General features: G+C 39.3%; 1 protein-coding gene across 6 annotated transcripts in view; it reads left to right on the plus strand.

The window, feature by feature from the left end:
* The window catches only part of bur (GMP synthase burgundy), a 190,445-nt gene that overhangs the window by 11,192 nt on the left and 161,380 nt on the right, over positions 1–17,873 (plus strand). Inside the window, exon 1 of one of the 6 annotated variants that reach the window (XM_067136335.2) lies at positions 16,962–17,040. The exons of 3 other annotated variants lie outside the window; for them this stretch is intronic. In XM_067136335.2, coding sequence (XP_066992436.1) covers positions 17,032–17,040 — 9 coding nt within the window. In that variant the 5' untranslated portion in view covers positions 16,962–17,031. Of the gene's footprint in view, positions 1–16,961; positions 17,041–17,166; positions 17,356–17,873 lie in introns of those variants that run through there. 2 more of the 6 variants (XM_067136337.2, XM_067136334.2) reach the window with 2 other exon arrangements.

The raw sequence follows: 17,873 nt of genomic DNA on the forward strand, positions 1-17,873 counted from the left end.
TTTAATAAATTTACATGAGAGGAGAAAGAACTTGAGTTTGTACAATTCAGAGGCCTTTTAGATGTGACTTTACTGAAGGATGCTAAGAGTGTCGTGGACAGGTCATGTCTTAAATGCAGAGATCCTTCGAAGGATGAGAAAGGATAAGGAAATACTGATCCCTATAAAAAGGAGAAAGCTTCAATACCTCGGTAACATAAGGAATAGAAGCAGATACTATGTACTGCAAGAAATTCTGCTAGGTCATATACCCTGGCTAAAAAACACAGATTGGACTCTCAAGACATCAGCAGAGTTATTCCAAACAGCTCACAACAGAGAAAGCACAGCCAAGATGGTTGCTGACATCTGGGACAGATAGGGACTGGAAGAAGAATTAGCAAATTAATAGTGTATTAACATATATGTTTTGGTATTCAGTGATCAGTACCTTGATCACTTTTTTAGACCAACCTACACTGCCAATAGTGTTCATTATGAAGCTTCTCCTTCTTCACTACCTTATTTGACACAGCTGTTTTTGTCACGTTGAACTGGACCTGTTTGATAGACTGTTGAACCCTACCTTGATTGACCCCAAACAATTTGGAGGTACAAAACAATCTCAGATAAAACATATGAGCTTATGAAGTCAATTCAAGAAACTGCAGGTGATCAGTTAGACATGTCTTCAGAAAAGACAAAAGATTGTAAGAACAAGAAAGAGGTAATGGAACAATGGAGAGTTAACAAAAAGAAAAAAAGGTGGCGTGTCTTATGCAAATGTCCAAAGAGTTATTAGAAGAAGCAAAATAAGAATGGATATATGAAAAATGTAAAGTAAATAAATATAACAGACATGGCAGATTCAATCTGCATACAAGAGTGAAGGAAATAACACTTGCCAGCCAAAAATGAACGGCTGCGGAACTGGTAGATAGTGGCAATAAACTTATGGACAAGCAAAGGCAATTGGAAGAATGGAAGATCTCTTCAGAGATGACTGTTTAGGTCTTTGATGTTTGAGAGGAATTGAGAAGTTTAGGTATTCTCAAGAGTGACTGCGGAAAGCCTTAGCCTAAATGTAACCTGGTAAATCTGTTGTACCAGATCATATAAATGCAGAACTAAATTGATACATATGTATAATGATTTCTTTTTGAAACTTTTCAACCACTGGTAACACCCCTGTGGACTAGCTAAAATGCACCTTCCTCAGCCTCTATCACATTATGTTCTACATGGTGTAGTGATTACAAGTTGATAAGTCTAATGTGTCTTCCCTAAGTATGTTTTTAGAATTCTATACTCTCGATTATGAATAAATGAAAGCATAATTGAAATTCAGTTTGGCTTTATATACAGTCTAGGTACAAGGAACACCCTCCAGTCTTTGATATTTCTCAGCAATGTGCCATTTACGTTATGGAACAGTAAATGTGTGATATTAGTATGATGATGGAGAAATTAATTTGCTTATCAGTGAAGAAAGTTGACAACTCTGATGTCACATTGCTGAGAATTCACCACAGGTATGTTGTGTGGCTTGGTACTTAGATAGCCACCGTTGGAATTGTGGATCTTAATTTGATAGTAATGTGTTCATAAAATCTATTTTGAACTGAACATACAAATTTTACATTATATCTGTGATCAAGAATGTCTTGCTTATACTCTACATTGTTTGGTAGTATCTCTATACGTATAATTACAGGGTGTCTGCTTTGGAGTTAACAATATGTGCTTATGTTTTCTACTGAACATGTTTCTCAGATTCATCAATGGGGCTGTTAATCTCCTTGTTTTGCATGTTGAAATCATTTAACATTTTCAACATCAAAGGAGTCACAGGTTTACATGTTCCTTGTGATTCTAGGCTTCTCTATCAAAGGGTAGGAAGGGTCCACCTATTCAATACCATTAGAATGTATATTGCGTTATAAAACTGGGACTAGTTTCGACCCCATATGGATTGGGTCATCTTCAACCACGCTCCAGTTGGAAGACATAAGCACACATGTAACCAATAATAATATAAACACTCTGGTTATGACACAATTTACAGTCTTAATTTAAAACATTGATGAGGTCCGAACAACATACCCAAACTTGAAACTAAATGACCCTTCAAACCTGCTGTGGTTGATGCCGAACTATTTTGTCGTTCCTACAGCAACCAATGTTCTTGAGTTGATCTGGGAGTTGGTATCCTTATCTGTGTAGGCGAGCAACTTGATTGATAATTTATGTTTGTTCATTAGTAATATGGGTAATGACTTATGTAGCTTTAAGGGGAACATTCGTAATTTGAATAGGTATTCCTTTTCATCAGATGTAGTGATCCATTGTTTAATTTGTTTTGAAGGGATTGTCCTCATGTTCCTTGTAGGTTGCGTGCACTTGGTGTTTTACCAACAATGAAGTAATTTTAGTAACACCCTGTTATAACGAAGACAAAGTTTCGAGGATCTTACTATTTTCTGCTTCTAAGAATCTCAGCATAACAGTACGTATTGTTTGTTAAACCTCTTGACCTTCAGTGCTGTATTCTTAGAAGCTTCCCTACATACTTTGCGGGTTATGTATACCCAAGTTTGCAACTCTCAAAAAGTTGCGGAAAAATTTTTACACGCGAAAAACGTCTCTAGGAAAGAAAAGGTCCTCTCTTTGGCAACGCCTACAACCTCTATCAAGATCCACAAGAAGAGAGTCACTGTCGAGCCACTCACCATCTTCCAGCGCATGTGTATCATGAAACAGACGTACAGTTGATATTTTTGGACTTCTTTCAGATTCTGGTCTATATCTCCTAATCCATGCAATTTTCGTCGAAAGCTACTCTATACGTTTTTTAAGAACAAAATTTTGGTCAGATCTGTGGACTGGCTTGACTATTCAACACATATTGATGCGTTCAATGAAGAGCCAGGGTGGCCTAAGCCATGGCAGAGTTATCTCTACAAGTGTGCTCTCTCGTTGGACGGGCGGGATGGTATATATGCTGAATGTATGTGAAGAGGTAGAAAGGTATTGTGATATTTTCTCTACAACAAGTGAACAGCGTGTCTATATGCGACCTACGCAAATTGCACGAGATACCTCTGACATGAAAAAACTGAAAGAATGGTTCAATAACCATCCACTGTTCCTATCGATAGGTAAACTCGTATCCATTAGCAGTGGCACTGTAGGTGGTCCCACATAAATTGCCATACTGCCCAAGAAGTAGTACTGAAAGGGGTGAACCGAATTATTGGAAAAACTTGTGGGAATGTTAGCGTCTCTAGGAAAGAAAAAGTCCTCTCTTTGGCAACGCCTACAACCTCTATCAAGATCCACAAGAAGAGAGTCACTGTCAAGCCACTCACCATCTTCCAGCGCATGTGTATCATGAAACAGTAAGACGTACAGTTGAAGGCCCACTTCACATACGAGCTCGCTCCATATCCAGTGGCCCTATTTTCCGACGAAGGGATGTGTAAAGGCACAAAATCAGCTTTTTACGCTGCCTTCACTCAAGCCACAGTGAACGTCAGTGTGCCGGGAGAAATGTGTGTGTAGTCTTCGACGGGTATCCAGAGGATGGCGCCTAAAAGAGCACCAAATTTGCAGAGCGATCACGATGGTATTCTGCAGCATCAGCGGAAACTGTGTTTGACGCATCAACCATCATTACAGTCCCCCAAGAGAACATGCTCTCGAATGACAAAAACAAGGTATAGATAAGAAATGTGTTTTTCCACCAATCAGTACACAATTTATTTTAATAGATTAAACTAGTACCGGTTTCGGCTCTTTAACGGCCATCATCAGCTAGTACATAATTTGTTTTAGCCATTAGACAATTCGCAAGTTGTTGTTGTATTAGGCATCCGGGTGTCTAATGGGGGATGGAAATGTATACAATAGCATATAATTACTACTGATATTTTAATTATGTGTAAGGCATGACGGATGATGTGTAGGAAGTATTAGGTGTAACGGATGTGTACTCCAATCACTGGAAGGAGTAGGAAGTGCTATTTCAAACTTCCGTTTGTTGTGGAGTTATAGCTTGTTCATGCACTTTTCATATGGTCAGTTGTCTTCCCACACCCCTTTCCCCTGTGCACTGTGAAGAGAGATGCCAGCAAGACGGTAGAGTAAAAGCACTGAAAACTTATAACAGACTACTGAAACATTTTAACGGCTGTGTGCAACTCCGTTGTTTTAGCAGTTTTGGAACACTGAATTACATGATATATCCATATTTGTGCAAGACTGATAATGATTAGTATTCGAATGGGTTGAGGTGCTATGTGCTATTCTATATTGCCAAAAATACATTACAAGTCCAAAAGTTATTCACAGGGAAAAACATGCCAAGTCTTTTCTTTTCATGAACTGCCATGTGGTATGTAAATATTCCTTCTTATTGTGACATTTTTTCATCTTTATAAAGCCGTTGAATTTTAAATTACTGCTGAGTTTGTTTCCCATAGGGTGTATTATTTTATTTTATTAATATTAATAATACCCTCGCGGGAGCCAGTTAACCTCTAGAGGGCACGTCTCCAGATGGCGGATAGGGGGTCTAGAGCAGTGTGGGCTGGTGAAAATAATTCGGAAATGAACCTGCGGACCAACAGGCAGCCCAACTCCTGGGGGCTTCACAATACTGGCACACCCTCTGTCCAGGTTTCATAAATATGGGGGGCTCCTAACACAGGGTGATGTGTGAAGACCTCAATGACATCAACAGCAGAGAAGATAGACTTCGGTATGGTGGTGATGGCGGAAGCAGCAGCCCTGTACTTGGGGATTAATATGAGTACAACTGGTCAACGGCTTCCAAGGCGGAGGAAGATGTTAGTACCATCTCAACGGCAAGGAAGGCGGAAGAACCACAACGGGGAAGATGGTCTCCATAGCTAAGCAGGCAACTAATCTAAGGGAGTGGACCCTGAAATTAAACCCACTGGAGCTCACAACCTCGGTAGAAACATGATTAGGATGTAATAACCCTAATCCACCTAACACAGTTTCAAACTAAAGCATGGATGACAAACGGACGGAAATGATTACCCCAGGTGGTACCCGATCCACAGTCACTTTCATTGACGTTCGTGGGCCTTCGGATTCTGAGGAGCCCACACTGACATGCTACAAGGATGAGTCGGAGCATCCTGAAACCTCTTGGAACAAGATACAGCATAAACAGCCCAACTATTTTGCCACTTTGAATGTCAACTCCCTAATCAAGGTAGGTAAACTGAAACATCTAACAGACACTTTGACACAACACCAGATTCTGATCACAGCAATACAAGAAACCAGATATTCCAATGATCATGCATTTGAATCTTGGGATACTGGATCTTCAAGGGAAAAGTGGAGCGTTGGAAGGTAAAGAACATCAGTCATTTGGGGACTGGCTTCATTGTCAGCCACAAAATACTGTATTCAGTTATCGACTTCCACTCGCCCAATAGCAGAATATCTCTATAAAGATTTCGGTACACCAATAAGGTCTACACAGTTGTGAATATACATGCACCCATTAACCAGGACAAGTGAAAGAAATCCTGAGGACAGACAAGTTTTGGGAAGAACTTGAAGATACGATTAACAAGATTCCAGAGTGCCTTACAGTCATCTTATTGGGCGATTTTAACGCTTAGCTCGGAAAGGAGCTGAGGTATAAACACATAGTGGGGGAATACCCAGCTCACACGCAGACCAACAGTAATGGAGAACGACTTGTTGGACTCTGTAAGAACTTTAAATTAGTAATTAAATCAACGGGTTTTAAACGTCTGCCAAGAAACCAGAATATATGGATTTCACCAAACAAACTCCTTGGCGAATTTCAGATAGACCATGTGGCCATTTCAAGAAAGTCCTGCAGAGATATACAAAATGTCAGTTACAACTAGGACCAACTACGGGACAACTTAGAGTTACCACAGAAGTCGCCCCATTAATGAAACAAAAGAAACACACCTGGTGGACCAGTATCTGCGACCCGGCAGTCTCACAGAGACAGGTAGCTTCGATACGATGGAACTCACAAAAGTCCCAAGCAAATAGAGATAAGTTCATAGAGCAGCTTCGACTAACTGCCGGGATCATTTGACAGGTTAAGCGTCAATACACCCAGGACCAATTGGATGAAGACTTTAAGAAGAACAACTCCAGAAACTTCTACAAGACCTTCAAAGGGAACCTCAGACATGATACCCCACCCAGCCAACACTTCAGGGGACCAGATGGGAACTTAGCCTATAATGACAAAGACAACTGTCACCTACTGGCCAAATACTTTGAGAATCTCCTCAACTGTGAGTCCCCTAAGACTTCCTTTGTCTATCAAGACAGACCCAGACAACCAAACTCTCTTCCTCCAACAGAAGAAGAAGAAGTAACAAACATCATCCAATCTCTGAAAAATAACAATGCACCAGGAGAAGACGCAATAGTTGCCGGAGTATGGAAGTAGGCCGGGGACAAAGCAATTAGCAAATTGACAGAGATCCTATGGAACATCTCGGAAACTGAGAGGCTATCAGGTGACTGGACATCTGCTCTTATCGACCCCTTACACGAGAAGGGTGACTTGATTGACATGAACAACTATAGAGGGATCTCATTGATACCAGTTATCTACAAGATATTATCTAAGGTCTTATTGAACAGAGCCGAACTTCGATTGGATCCACAATTGGGCAAATACCAAGGTGGTTTCAGAAAAGGACGTTCTTATGCTGAACAGATCCTCCACTTGAAGTCGATACTAATGCAACTTAAACTAGCGGGCAAGAAGTATGTAATCACCTTTGTTGACTTTACGAAAGCATACAACTCAGAAAAGAGAACTACCATGAGAATTCTGCAGGAAATGGGCCTGGACCAGGAGACCCAGAGCCTTATTCAAAAGACCCTGAGTAATATTTGATGACGAGTGAAGTTCAGAAGGACACGTTCGGAAAGTTTTGAAATAAAAACAGGAGTTAGAGAGGGAGATGGACTTTACCGGTACCCCATTCTCTTCAGCTGTTCATTATACACGGTCATCAGAGAGTGGCGGAAAGAACTGCAAGAACAAAAGATACCAAGTGGTATTTACCTGGGACACAAACGGAAGGGGCTACTAGTTGACTGTTTGGCGATTGCAGATGACCTGGCACTTCTGGCGAACTCTGTAGAAGTAGCAGTGAAACAACTCAGTGCACTTAAACACCAGGCTGCCAAGATGAGATTACAGGTATCTCTAGAAAAGACAAAATACTTCACCAATTTCACTGATACTCCCACAAAACCAGTTGGAACGGGGCCAGATTGAGAAAGTCAACAGATTTAAGTACGTGGGAGAATGTCTGGAACCCAGCATGTCAGAAGGGATAGCACTAAAACCCGGACTAGAGTTAGAATATCGGCTGACCAAGAACATTTATAACAAGAAATGTGTCTCTCATAACACCAAATTGAGGCACTACCAGGCAGTTATACGCCACAGAATGCTTGATACTGAACAGGAAAGGATTGTTGGACAAACTGGAGGTCCAGGAGAGGAAGATCTTGAGAAAGATACTAGGACCGATCAAAGTAGATGGCGAGTGCAGAAGGTGACCAAACCAGGAGCTATACAGTTATACTGAAAAATAGACGTAGCCAGGAAGAGGCGTCTTGACGTTCTATGTACATGTTACGAGGATGAACCCAACTAGGATGACCTACTGGCTTCTCGACTACTGGGCAACGGTTGTGAAGAAAGACATACAGGAACTGGGAGTAACTGCAAACAAAATCAGAAACCGAGTACTTCTCAGAAGAATAATCAAACAAAAGAGGTTTCAGGACAGACCATCGTGTAAAAAAAAAAAAAGAGAGGCGCCCTTTGGCCAAAGAAAGAAGGGAGAAGCATAGCCAGAGAATGCGCGAGTATTGGGCGAATATAAAGTCCTTCTACAAGCAGAAAAGTGGAACATCGTGGTCCTTAGTTGGCCTATTTGACAAAAGAAGAAAAGTAATAATGATCTTTCTTCCTTCCTTTCTCAACCTGTTTACCCTCCAGTTTTGGTTTTCCCTCGGACTTAGCAAGGGATCCCACCTCTACCGCCTCAAGAGCGGTGTCCTGGAGCCTGAGACTGTGGCTTGAGGGGATTCGGTTGGGTAAGAGGACCAGTACCTCATCCAGGCAGCCTCACCTGCTATGCTGAACAGGGGCCTGTGGAAAGATTGGAAGTGATAGGAAAGGAAGCGGCCGTGGCCTTAAGTTAGGTACCCGGCATTTGCCTGGGGAAGTGGGAAACCATATAAAAACTTCAAGGATGGCTGAGGTGGAAGTTGACCTCGTGAAGCTTAGTGGACCCCGTTCCAGCCCTCGTACCACTTTTCAAATTTTATGGGAGAGCTGGGAATCGAACAGTTGCCTCCGGGGGTTGCAACTAATCACACTAACCGCTACATCACATAGGCGGCAATAATAATATATGTGCTCGTTGATGCCGAAATATAAATAGGCCTATTATATGCCAGAAAACTGAATCTTAATGAGGCTCATTACAGTTCAAGTTTCATTATGATACAGGTTCTCCACCAGTCAGATTTTAGAGTTTCATTATGATACAACTGTTTGAACATCGCACCTGCGCTCAATGCACTAGCTTTGCACTTGTTTCCAAAATCAAACCTGTCTGATGCACATATTAACATCAATGCACCTTTTACTTCCAATATTCCACAATCACATGGCACGTTCCCACAAATTCTCTTCACCAACTGTACAATAAACAGTTTGTATTTGAAATAAAGCTAGGTTATGATAACCTTCTATCAAAGCTTTGAAAACACGACATTGTCAAGGTCTCTGATCCACTCACGGAAAATCAAAAAAACGGAAAATTAGTACGTATTACCTATAAGAAGAATAAAAATTGAGATGAATTTTTTGATAATGTCCTTTTTACAGGTCTAAATTTTGATCGGCCCGAAATAAATTGTCGACAAGGCCTATTTTACAGTTCAGGTTTTGGGTTACATTTCAAGTGATTGGGGAATAAGTAAGTTGTTATAATTATGATTGTTCCATTTTTTGAACAGTAAATTCATGGTGTCAACGTCCTATTAATCTTCCACACTGTCTTCTTCATCCGTCTCAATTAATCTCTAATGGTTGATTTATTAGGCAGTCCAAGATATTCCTTTCGGCATCTTTCAGGTACGATCCCCTTAGTGCAAAGTCCTTTTAAGTCTCTGTACTTCTCCAATGAAATTGGCAATCTGGCATTATACAATCTGGTAGGATTAGGTTCCTGGCAATGCAATCTTGGTCGTCCTGTGGTCTTTGTTCCTATGATTACTTTATATTCTGGTTTAAAGTTAAGAACTTCATTTTGGTCCGTATTGAATTTAGATTTACACTATAAATTGAGGATAGTTATGTCCACCTTTTCAATACAAAAACAATGTGAGGTCATTAACACATCACATATTTATTACCTTTCAAACATTGGGACCGGTTTCGGCATTATTTGTATGCCATCATCAGCCATAGGAAACTTAGTGACAAGGCCTAAGTACAATATTAACATAACTTACAACATACATATATGTATATATAAAAATGAACATATTCTTACAATGCCTATTAAAAAATTTTTGTTGTACACCATAAAACCTTATATTAAAATTGGTAGCATATTTTATGCGATATATTATGACTTTATACAATTATTTGACTAAAGTTAAAGCTTATTGTCAGTTTTTCTAAATATTACCAAATGTTAAAAGAGTTCTTAACTTTAAATATTTGAAGAAAGTCGATGATAGAGGAGATGTAACTTCAATTGGTTTTTACTGCGACAACTGTCCTGGACAGAATAAGAACAGTTTTCTTTTTTTTTTTTCAAAATGATAATGCATTTTTTAAAGAATTCCATGCATGTGGAAAATGTAACTCTCACTTTCCTGTTATATGTTCATTCTTACATGCCTGCGGACTCAGTTCATGCAAATATTGAACGGCACGTAAGAAAGCAGTATGGTCACCATCTGAATGGCCAACATGGATTGAGAATTCTAGAATCTCGTCAAAGCCATACAAGGTTGAAGTGAGAACTTTTAAAGATTTTTTTTGGGGTGGGAGAATGTTAAGAACAGTTCATTCCCTAAGACAGTAACCATATATAAAGATGGCTCAAAATTATACATGAGCAAAATTATATGTGTATGTTTCAAAAAGCAGGACCCAATGGTGACAGGAATACAGACATGCCAACTTTCAAAAGTAAAAAAAAAAAAAAAAAAACAAACAACAGGAGAAATTTGGCAGCGAATCGCGACGTATTATGACACACCACTGATGGCAGAACATGTACTAATTCATTATAATTCAATATATTAACCTATTTGGCCTACATACAAATATTATTCATCATTCATATGTGAATACCAAATACTGGACATATCTGAACTGTAGGAATATGTGACTTCTCATCCTTCAACATGGTGATCACATTACGACTAACCGTTGTTCAACACACCAGTAGCTGGCTTAGCCCTCTTCAGAAACTCGGAACGGAATTTTTGCTCAAAGCACTTACCTTGCTGAACTGATTTCAAGGTTAAAAGTTTCTCTAAAGTTTGTTCAGACAGCAAGGATCTGAACTGTGATTTTGTCTTTGTGACTCTGCTAAAAATCCTTTCACATTCTGCATTGCTATGTGGAATGGATAAAATAGCAAGCATCACCTTAGAGCAGGGCCTCTCAAACGCCCAAACTCTCACGCGTGCAGAGCGAGGTGCATAGGCCCTGTGCACTGTGCATCGGTACGCTTCGCCTCAACTCGGATGGGGTAGTGTGCTGAGAGCGACGAAGCGTTTAGTGGTAAACGACGTGTTTATCAGTGAAATAGATAAGCGCACGACAACAACATAATAATGGAGCAACCTGTTTCGAAGAAAGCAAAGACTTCCGAAAGTCCATTTCAATCGAACTGGGAACTTTAGTATTTTTTTTTTTTGTTTGTTTGTTTGTCGTGACGATAACGCCAAATGCTTAATCTGTGGGACGATAATTACGTGCATAAGAAAATCGTCTATTGAAAGACACTACAACAGACTACATTCGGAAAATTATTGTGAAATCATAGGAGACGTCAGAGAGAAAGAATTAAGGAAGTTGAAACAGCTTGAAGAAGAGCATTCTATATCCACAAATGAGGTTTGTTCCAGTACTGTAGCATTTTCATTTTGGTTACGGGTTCTGCATTTTTTAAAATTATGTTTACATTCCTCTCAAACATGTATGTGTATTTCTAATTCACTTTTTAATTTTTTTTAATAACACTGGTAACCTTGTCCCATACAACTGTGCGTCTCCGCTCACCACACGTAAACATTTCGCAGTGGGGGAGAAACAGCAGTGAAGGTGAGGAACGCGGAGACAGGCCGAACGGGGAGACAGGTGTAGGAGAGAGGAGTGGGGGGGTCTGCACTCTGATCAACCAAGCGAAGTCGTCTTTTGCACCGTGCACAGTGCATGCACCACGCGCATGCACCCTGAGAGGCCCTGCCTTAGAGAGTCTGTCATATTTAAGTACCACCATCAGCTGATTTCATCTGACCTACCGATAATGCCCATTGAACATCAATTCTTTCTTTTGCCAGGTCTGTTTCTTCGAGCTTAAAATTACAGAACTGGGAGTGCAGAATATCAGTTTCACTAATCAAAATGTTCAGACACTTGTTAATGAAAAATCTAAGGCTAGAAAATGATGCCTTACTTATAGCAGAAATATTTGCAACTTCTACATTAATTAAAACTTCATCTTTGAATGGAAATTTGTGTACCATGTAGTCACAGGATGAAGAGAAATACTTTAACAGATTTAAAGAATATGCACTTTTCCTCAGACTTCAAGGTGTTCACTGAAACAAATACAGAGTTCCCTATCATCAGATCACTATCATCCTTTTGATTTACAGGAGTATGATCATCTACATCAAGGAGAGAGGAGGAGCTTTTAATAACGTGTGGTTTCACAAACCTTGCCATCAGATACTTTATTAGTTCTTCCAAAATTGACCTCAATAAGTGGATGTGTGGCATACTTCACTGAAGACCTACATTCTAAAAGATATCCATAAAACTTGAGAGAAAAAGGCAAAAAGATTTATGTAAATTTGATTAAAAAACATGAACAGTCGTTCTTCATGTGACAATGCAGTGTCATCAGTAGTTTCATTTTTTCATTTTTCATTTTTTTAGTGATACTGAAGACTGGGTTTTCCTTTTAATTGAGGAGTGAGGTGAAATGTTATGACAATCCTTCACCTTTTCAAACAAGACATATCTGCACTTAAACTGTGCTTAGGAATTTTGTAAGTCTTCAACAGTTCCCATCTGAGAATCCTTACTCACAATTTTGCTCCTGAATAAAGTAACCAAAGGGTCCCACTGCAGGAAAATCCTACCTAAACACCTTCTTAGTGATAACCAGAGTAGGCACATGCTTCAGAATTTTCCTGGTCTCTGTGTTGTGTAAAGTCCTGAAATTCTCTGAACTTTTCTTTCCTCTTTGCACTCCTTTCCAGATAATAGAATATATCAATTACTGGTATACTTTCATCTACATTTACGGGCACCCTTCTCTTCAGCAAGATTAATTAGGTGACGAGCAGCCTACAATGATTATGTTACTATTTTCCCGCTTCAAAAATCCTGCCACACCATTCTTTAATCCTACCATTACTGGAGCATTATCAGCACCAAGAGTTAGGCAGTTTTTTTATGGAATGCACGATTCCCGAAAAGATGAGAGCAAAAAATTGGCATCCCCTTCTAAATTAGGCACAGAGAGTAGACAACTATGAATTTCATTGAATTCAGGCCTAAGAAATGTTACAACAATAGGATATATTTTCAAGTCACTTTTATTGCTACCATCAGTAGCAACAGAAAATGCATTCACCTGCAAATGTGACACAATTTTCGCCCTTTCTTCCATGCATATTTCTGTAATGATAGCCAGTGTTTTCGGTCTAGCATACCCATATCGTTTAGCGATTTCCAAAACAGGAAACAATTTGCGAAACAAAGATCCCACATAATCAGCACAATTTACAGGCAGGTTATGTTTTACTATAAATGACGTAAATAACGCCTGGGCATTCGTCACAGGATTTACATCTTGGTTTTTACGTGAAAAGTTCAGTTTCTGGTTTCCTTCTACACACTGGACACTCTCCTTATGTTTTTTCGTTTGCATATGCTCGAGTATATCGCACATCCCGCCATGCGCAACTAAAAAAAAGACACCTACATACAGTACAGAATGTGAACGTTGGTCCCTTTCTTGATTCACTCAAACACGGAAACTCTTCCCTATAAGCACTTTTAAACACTGCATCATATTTCTTTTTGACATTTAGGCCAAAACAATAAGACACAACACAAGCACTTCTGCAGGTCTTGGCCCGGGTAGAAGAACTATGGTGTGCTACTTCTGAGGTTAGGTTACTCCAAAGAGAATGTTACTCGCTTGCAAAGAGAATGACTGTATTATAGACCAAAGAGGAGCACATGACTGGTCACCATGCCCCGTACTGCCATCTGGTATCATTATTAGATCTACTATCGACAGGCCATACTCAACCATATATAGACAGAATGAGGAAATCCGCGGGAGTTTAAAATAATATGAAAATTACTGATACTGCTCTGAAAATCGGGAGATCCGTCCCGGCGATCGGAAGGAACGATGAAAAATCGGGAGTCTCCCGCTTAAATCGGGAGACTTGGCACGTCTGTCCAGAATATGGAATGGAAATTTGTGTACCATGTAGTCACAGGATGAAGAGAAATACTTTAACAGATTTAAAGAATATGCACTTTTCCTCAGACTTCAAGGTGTTCACTGAAACAAATACAGAGTTCCCTATCATCAGATCACTATCATCCTTTTGATTTACAGGAGTATGATCATCTACATCAAATAGTCATAAAAATTGCTGGCAATTTCATTTCCTCCCCGTTTTCCACCACTTTTATCCCCCTACACATAAGAGTAAGCTTCCTTTGTGTTGCATTCATAGATTGTAAAATTGTAAACTGCATACTTCCTGGCGTAGTACAGCAGTTGGTTATCCCCATGGGGTGTATTTAAAACCTTCTGTAGATCGAAAGAACAACATAAAATCCATCATTGCCACTACATTTCTTATCAGCCAAAAAACAATCAAGAATGTATTTCTTCTCATTATCATGCTCATCATAAGCAAATACATCTTGCTCACTTCTTTCTTCAGCTGGTTTTTGCTCATACGCTAGGCATAAAACGCACTTACCTTTCTTTGGTAAGTGAACACAGTTGGTGAAGCACACTTAATACGTTTTTCCTGACATTCTTTCTTGTAAATTCTGTAAATGTTTTCATGAGACTTGAATTCTAATGGTTCATACTTCTTTAAAGTAGGTGAATTTCTGCTGTAATGTGATGGTACTGCAGGAAGGCCTTCAATGAATATTTCAACAGTTTTGTGAATTTCCTCTGGAGTTTTGTTTGCGGAGGGCTTTTTACCCCCTTCATCACTTTTTGAAGTTTCTATTGAGTTTTATTGTCCCATGTATACCGAAATAGCTTTCTGGATACGTCCAATGTTTTCACTAGAAACTGAAGGCAGACTTTATGCTGTATTTCATTAAGTCACAAAACAATGTTTAGTGCACCTTTGCTTGTCAGTATTTTTAGTAAACCTTCTTTCATTAGGTACACTTCGGATACATCTCAAGAGCCAATCTCTTTGCCTAGTAGGGTCACTTATAGACCAGTATTCATTCTTAAGCGACTCTCTTTCGTCTTCTCCTATTTTCGAACAACTGTTCGGACAACGCTTACCTAGACATGGATTCGGTTGCACCTTTTTCTCTAGTCTTAAGAGGCGTGTCGGTGACAACCTCTACGACACAGGGGCTTTCATCTTAACTTTCGATCTTGAGAAACTGCCCAAACGTATTAAGGTATCCATGTACACACTCGCTGTTCAACCATATTTTCCTTCTCCTATGAGGTGCTACAACTGCCAGGGGTTTGGCCACACTTCACCACGCTGCTAGGAATCAGCAATATGCGGGGCATGTGGAAAAGTGGCGCATGCCGGTGCGGAGTGCACACCACCACCAGTGTGTGTTAACTGCACTGGGGCGCATGCCCCTCAGTCTAAGGAATGCCCTACATTTAAACAGGAGAAAAAGATCCGTTAGATTATAGATTAAGACTCTGGATAAACTTTCTTATCCAGAGACATGGAAGAAGTATAAATCAATGGCTCCTCCAGAATTCTCAGTCTCCTTTGCAGAGAAGGCCGCTAGTGTACACATTTCTCCCGTAAGTTTTGAACCCTCTGTCCCACCATCAATTCTGCAAACATCAAGTACCCAGCAAGTAATCGTCAAACCACAGGTTCAACAGTCGGCAAGCACGTCATTGCTGAAGATGTCCGGGAAAAACTCTTCCCAGACACATTCCCCAACAAAGGCTGGAAAATCACCTTCCAGCCATCCTTCAACTGGCCCAAAAAAGGAGGAGAAAGGGAACTCCCAACAAGCTGAGATCAATTAAAGAAGACAACTACCATATGGCGGTCCTTTTTCTGACCTTCACGAAGAGAGGCCATAGTATTGTGTAGGCTGAGGATAAGTCATTTATGATCTAGCCATTATTATCTCCTAAAGAGGGAAGACCCCCCCCCTCGGTGTGTTCTTGTGGTGCCGACTTCACCGGGGCCCACATCCTCACAGAGTGCGCTGATCTCTCTGGCCTAAGACGGAGCCTCTGCCTGCAGGAAACTCATACTAGCCGATTATGCGATTACTGCTGATCTCGTCATCCGCTTTATGTGCGACAGTGGACTAATCATGGGTATATAAATTACTAGTGTACTGTCACTCAGGGATTGCAGGTTTCCGTTTGATTCGTTAGTAATTTTTTGGCCTAATTCAATAATTTTTTGTTTTATTTCGTACTGCATTTCCTAATTCCTTTGTTGAATAAATAATTTTGTTTTTATTTTAAACTTCTTTTCAACTAATTTCTTCAGAGAAGATGATTACCTCGTTGTACTTCCTCTTAAAACAAAAAATCACCACCACCACCTCGTCAACACTTTCACTGCCACTGCTCGAATAGTCCACAAGGGGTTTTGCAGGTATTTAACTCAATATCATAAAAATTGTTGTTAAGGCCCTTTTTACAAAACACCATCGATACATAATATCAGAATCATTGAGGGAGACTATTATAGCAAGTTTCTGCTGGTTTTAGTTTACCTATAATATTTGTCACATAATAATAATAATAATAATAATAATAATAATAATAATAATAATAATGAAATCTTATTCTGTAACCATTTATTGTCTTCAAGACCATCTCTCTCGAGTAAAAATTCATATTTTTTTTCATATGCACGGGTATTTTACCTGTAAGCGCATTAAGAAAAAATGACCCCTTTATTAAAAAAAAAAGTAATGAAAAACTGTCAGTAAAGCTCAGTTTTTCTCAGTTTCATGTTTTGTGTGACATAGCTCCCTTTCTCACTGGGTGCCTGAATTTTTGTCAGAGATCCTTAGTGTCTTTATTCTGCTGTTTAATTTCATTAAGTAAATGTCTTCCCGCAAAGAAATTATACGATCTTCGGTAATAGCCCGGAAAAAAAGAAAAGAAAAACACCACACTTCTGCATTATGGACTTGTGGAGTTGAGAATAGAAGTTTAACTACACATTATTGCTTGCAGGGTATTCATGGATAACATCTACATACTCACTATTGGAAAATATCCCTTTTATTCCATTTTCTTAGGTAGAAATGTTGTTTTGTACTGCCATGCGTAGCCATCCTCCAGCTGATTTTGGCATATGCTGCTGTGATGTATAAATAGCCTGCCTTGTGTGTCAGCTGCTTCATGCTAATTTTAGTAAGTTTTCTCAAGATACGTCTTGGAGAACTGACTGAAGTGTGTGAACATTAGAGATGGAGGTAGGAAGCAGTATTGTGCTGGGGCTTGCCTGATGAGGCTTGTAAGTAAGGAAATCACAAATAATAGATGGGACATTGTTGAATGTTCTGCAATGCTGTTGGACAGATGTGTGCTGCTGTTCGCAATTAGGACCAAACAGCATTCCTCTATACTCGTTAAGTATTGATCATCTTTGGCTGTTGACAGTTGAAAGTATAATTATTTGAAAGTGAATGTATAACTCTGTCCCTTCTCCAAGTAAGGTTTTACTATTTTGTTCAAGGAATCTAAGGGTCCAGTCAGTTGAATGGTGGCTTCTTTGGAAACTCTTTTTTCTCAAGGTTATTCAAGTCGCAGCTTTTCTGCTTTCAACATTGTGAGTTGTAATGTCAGTGACATATTTTTTTTGGAGGACAGATGAGATGGGATTGTGCTTAGCAATGCTGAATTATTATTTGTGGAACTTAGATATCCTTCATGGTAGTTGTGTATTGAGTTTATGCAAATATTTTATTATCTATGATGTATCAGATTTTTAATTAGTGATTGAAATATTGTTGTTAATGAAAATCAATACAAAAGTACCAGTTAATAATTAATGTGTGTGGAGTGATAAAATATGTATAGTTGAACTTCGCATGTAATAACTTAACTGGCTTATTAAGCAACTTTTTAAATACAAAAGTCTTTCAGCACAAAGAATCCTGTGCTGTACCTTTCTAATTTGAACACACATTGGAGGGTATTTTGAACATTTTTTCTAGTTTGACTCCATATTACCTGATTTTGTGGGGTTTTTTTTTTTTTTTACATAGTTTATGCCTCCATTGGAGCACTTTAATCAGTCATATACATTAAAAATATGGTAGTATTAGTCATCTTTTCAGCTTCTTC

Source organism: Anabrus simplex, chromosome 1 (assembly GCF_040414725.1).
Source record: "Anabrus simplex isolate iqAnaSimp1 chromosome 1, ASM4041472v1, whole genome shotgun sequence".
NCBI lineage: Eukaryota > Metazoa > Arthropoda > Insecta > Orthoptera > Tettigoniidae > Anabrus > Anabrus simplex.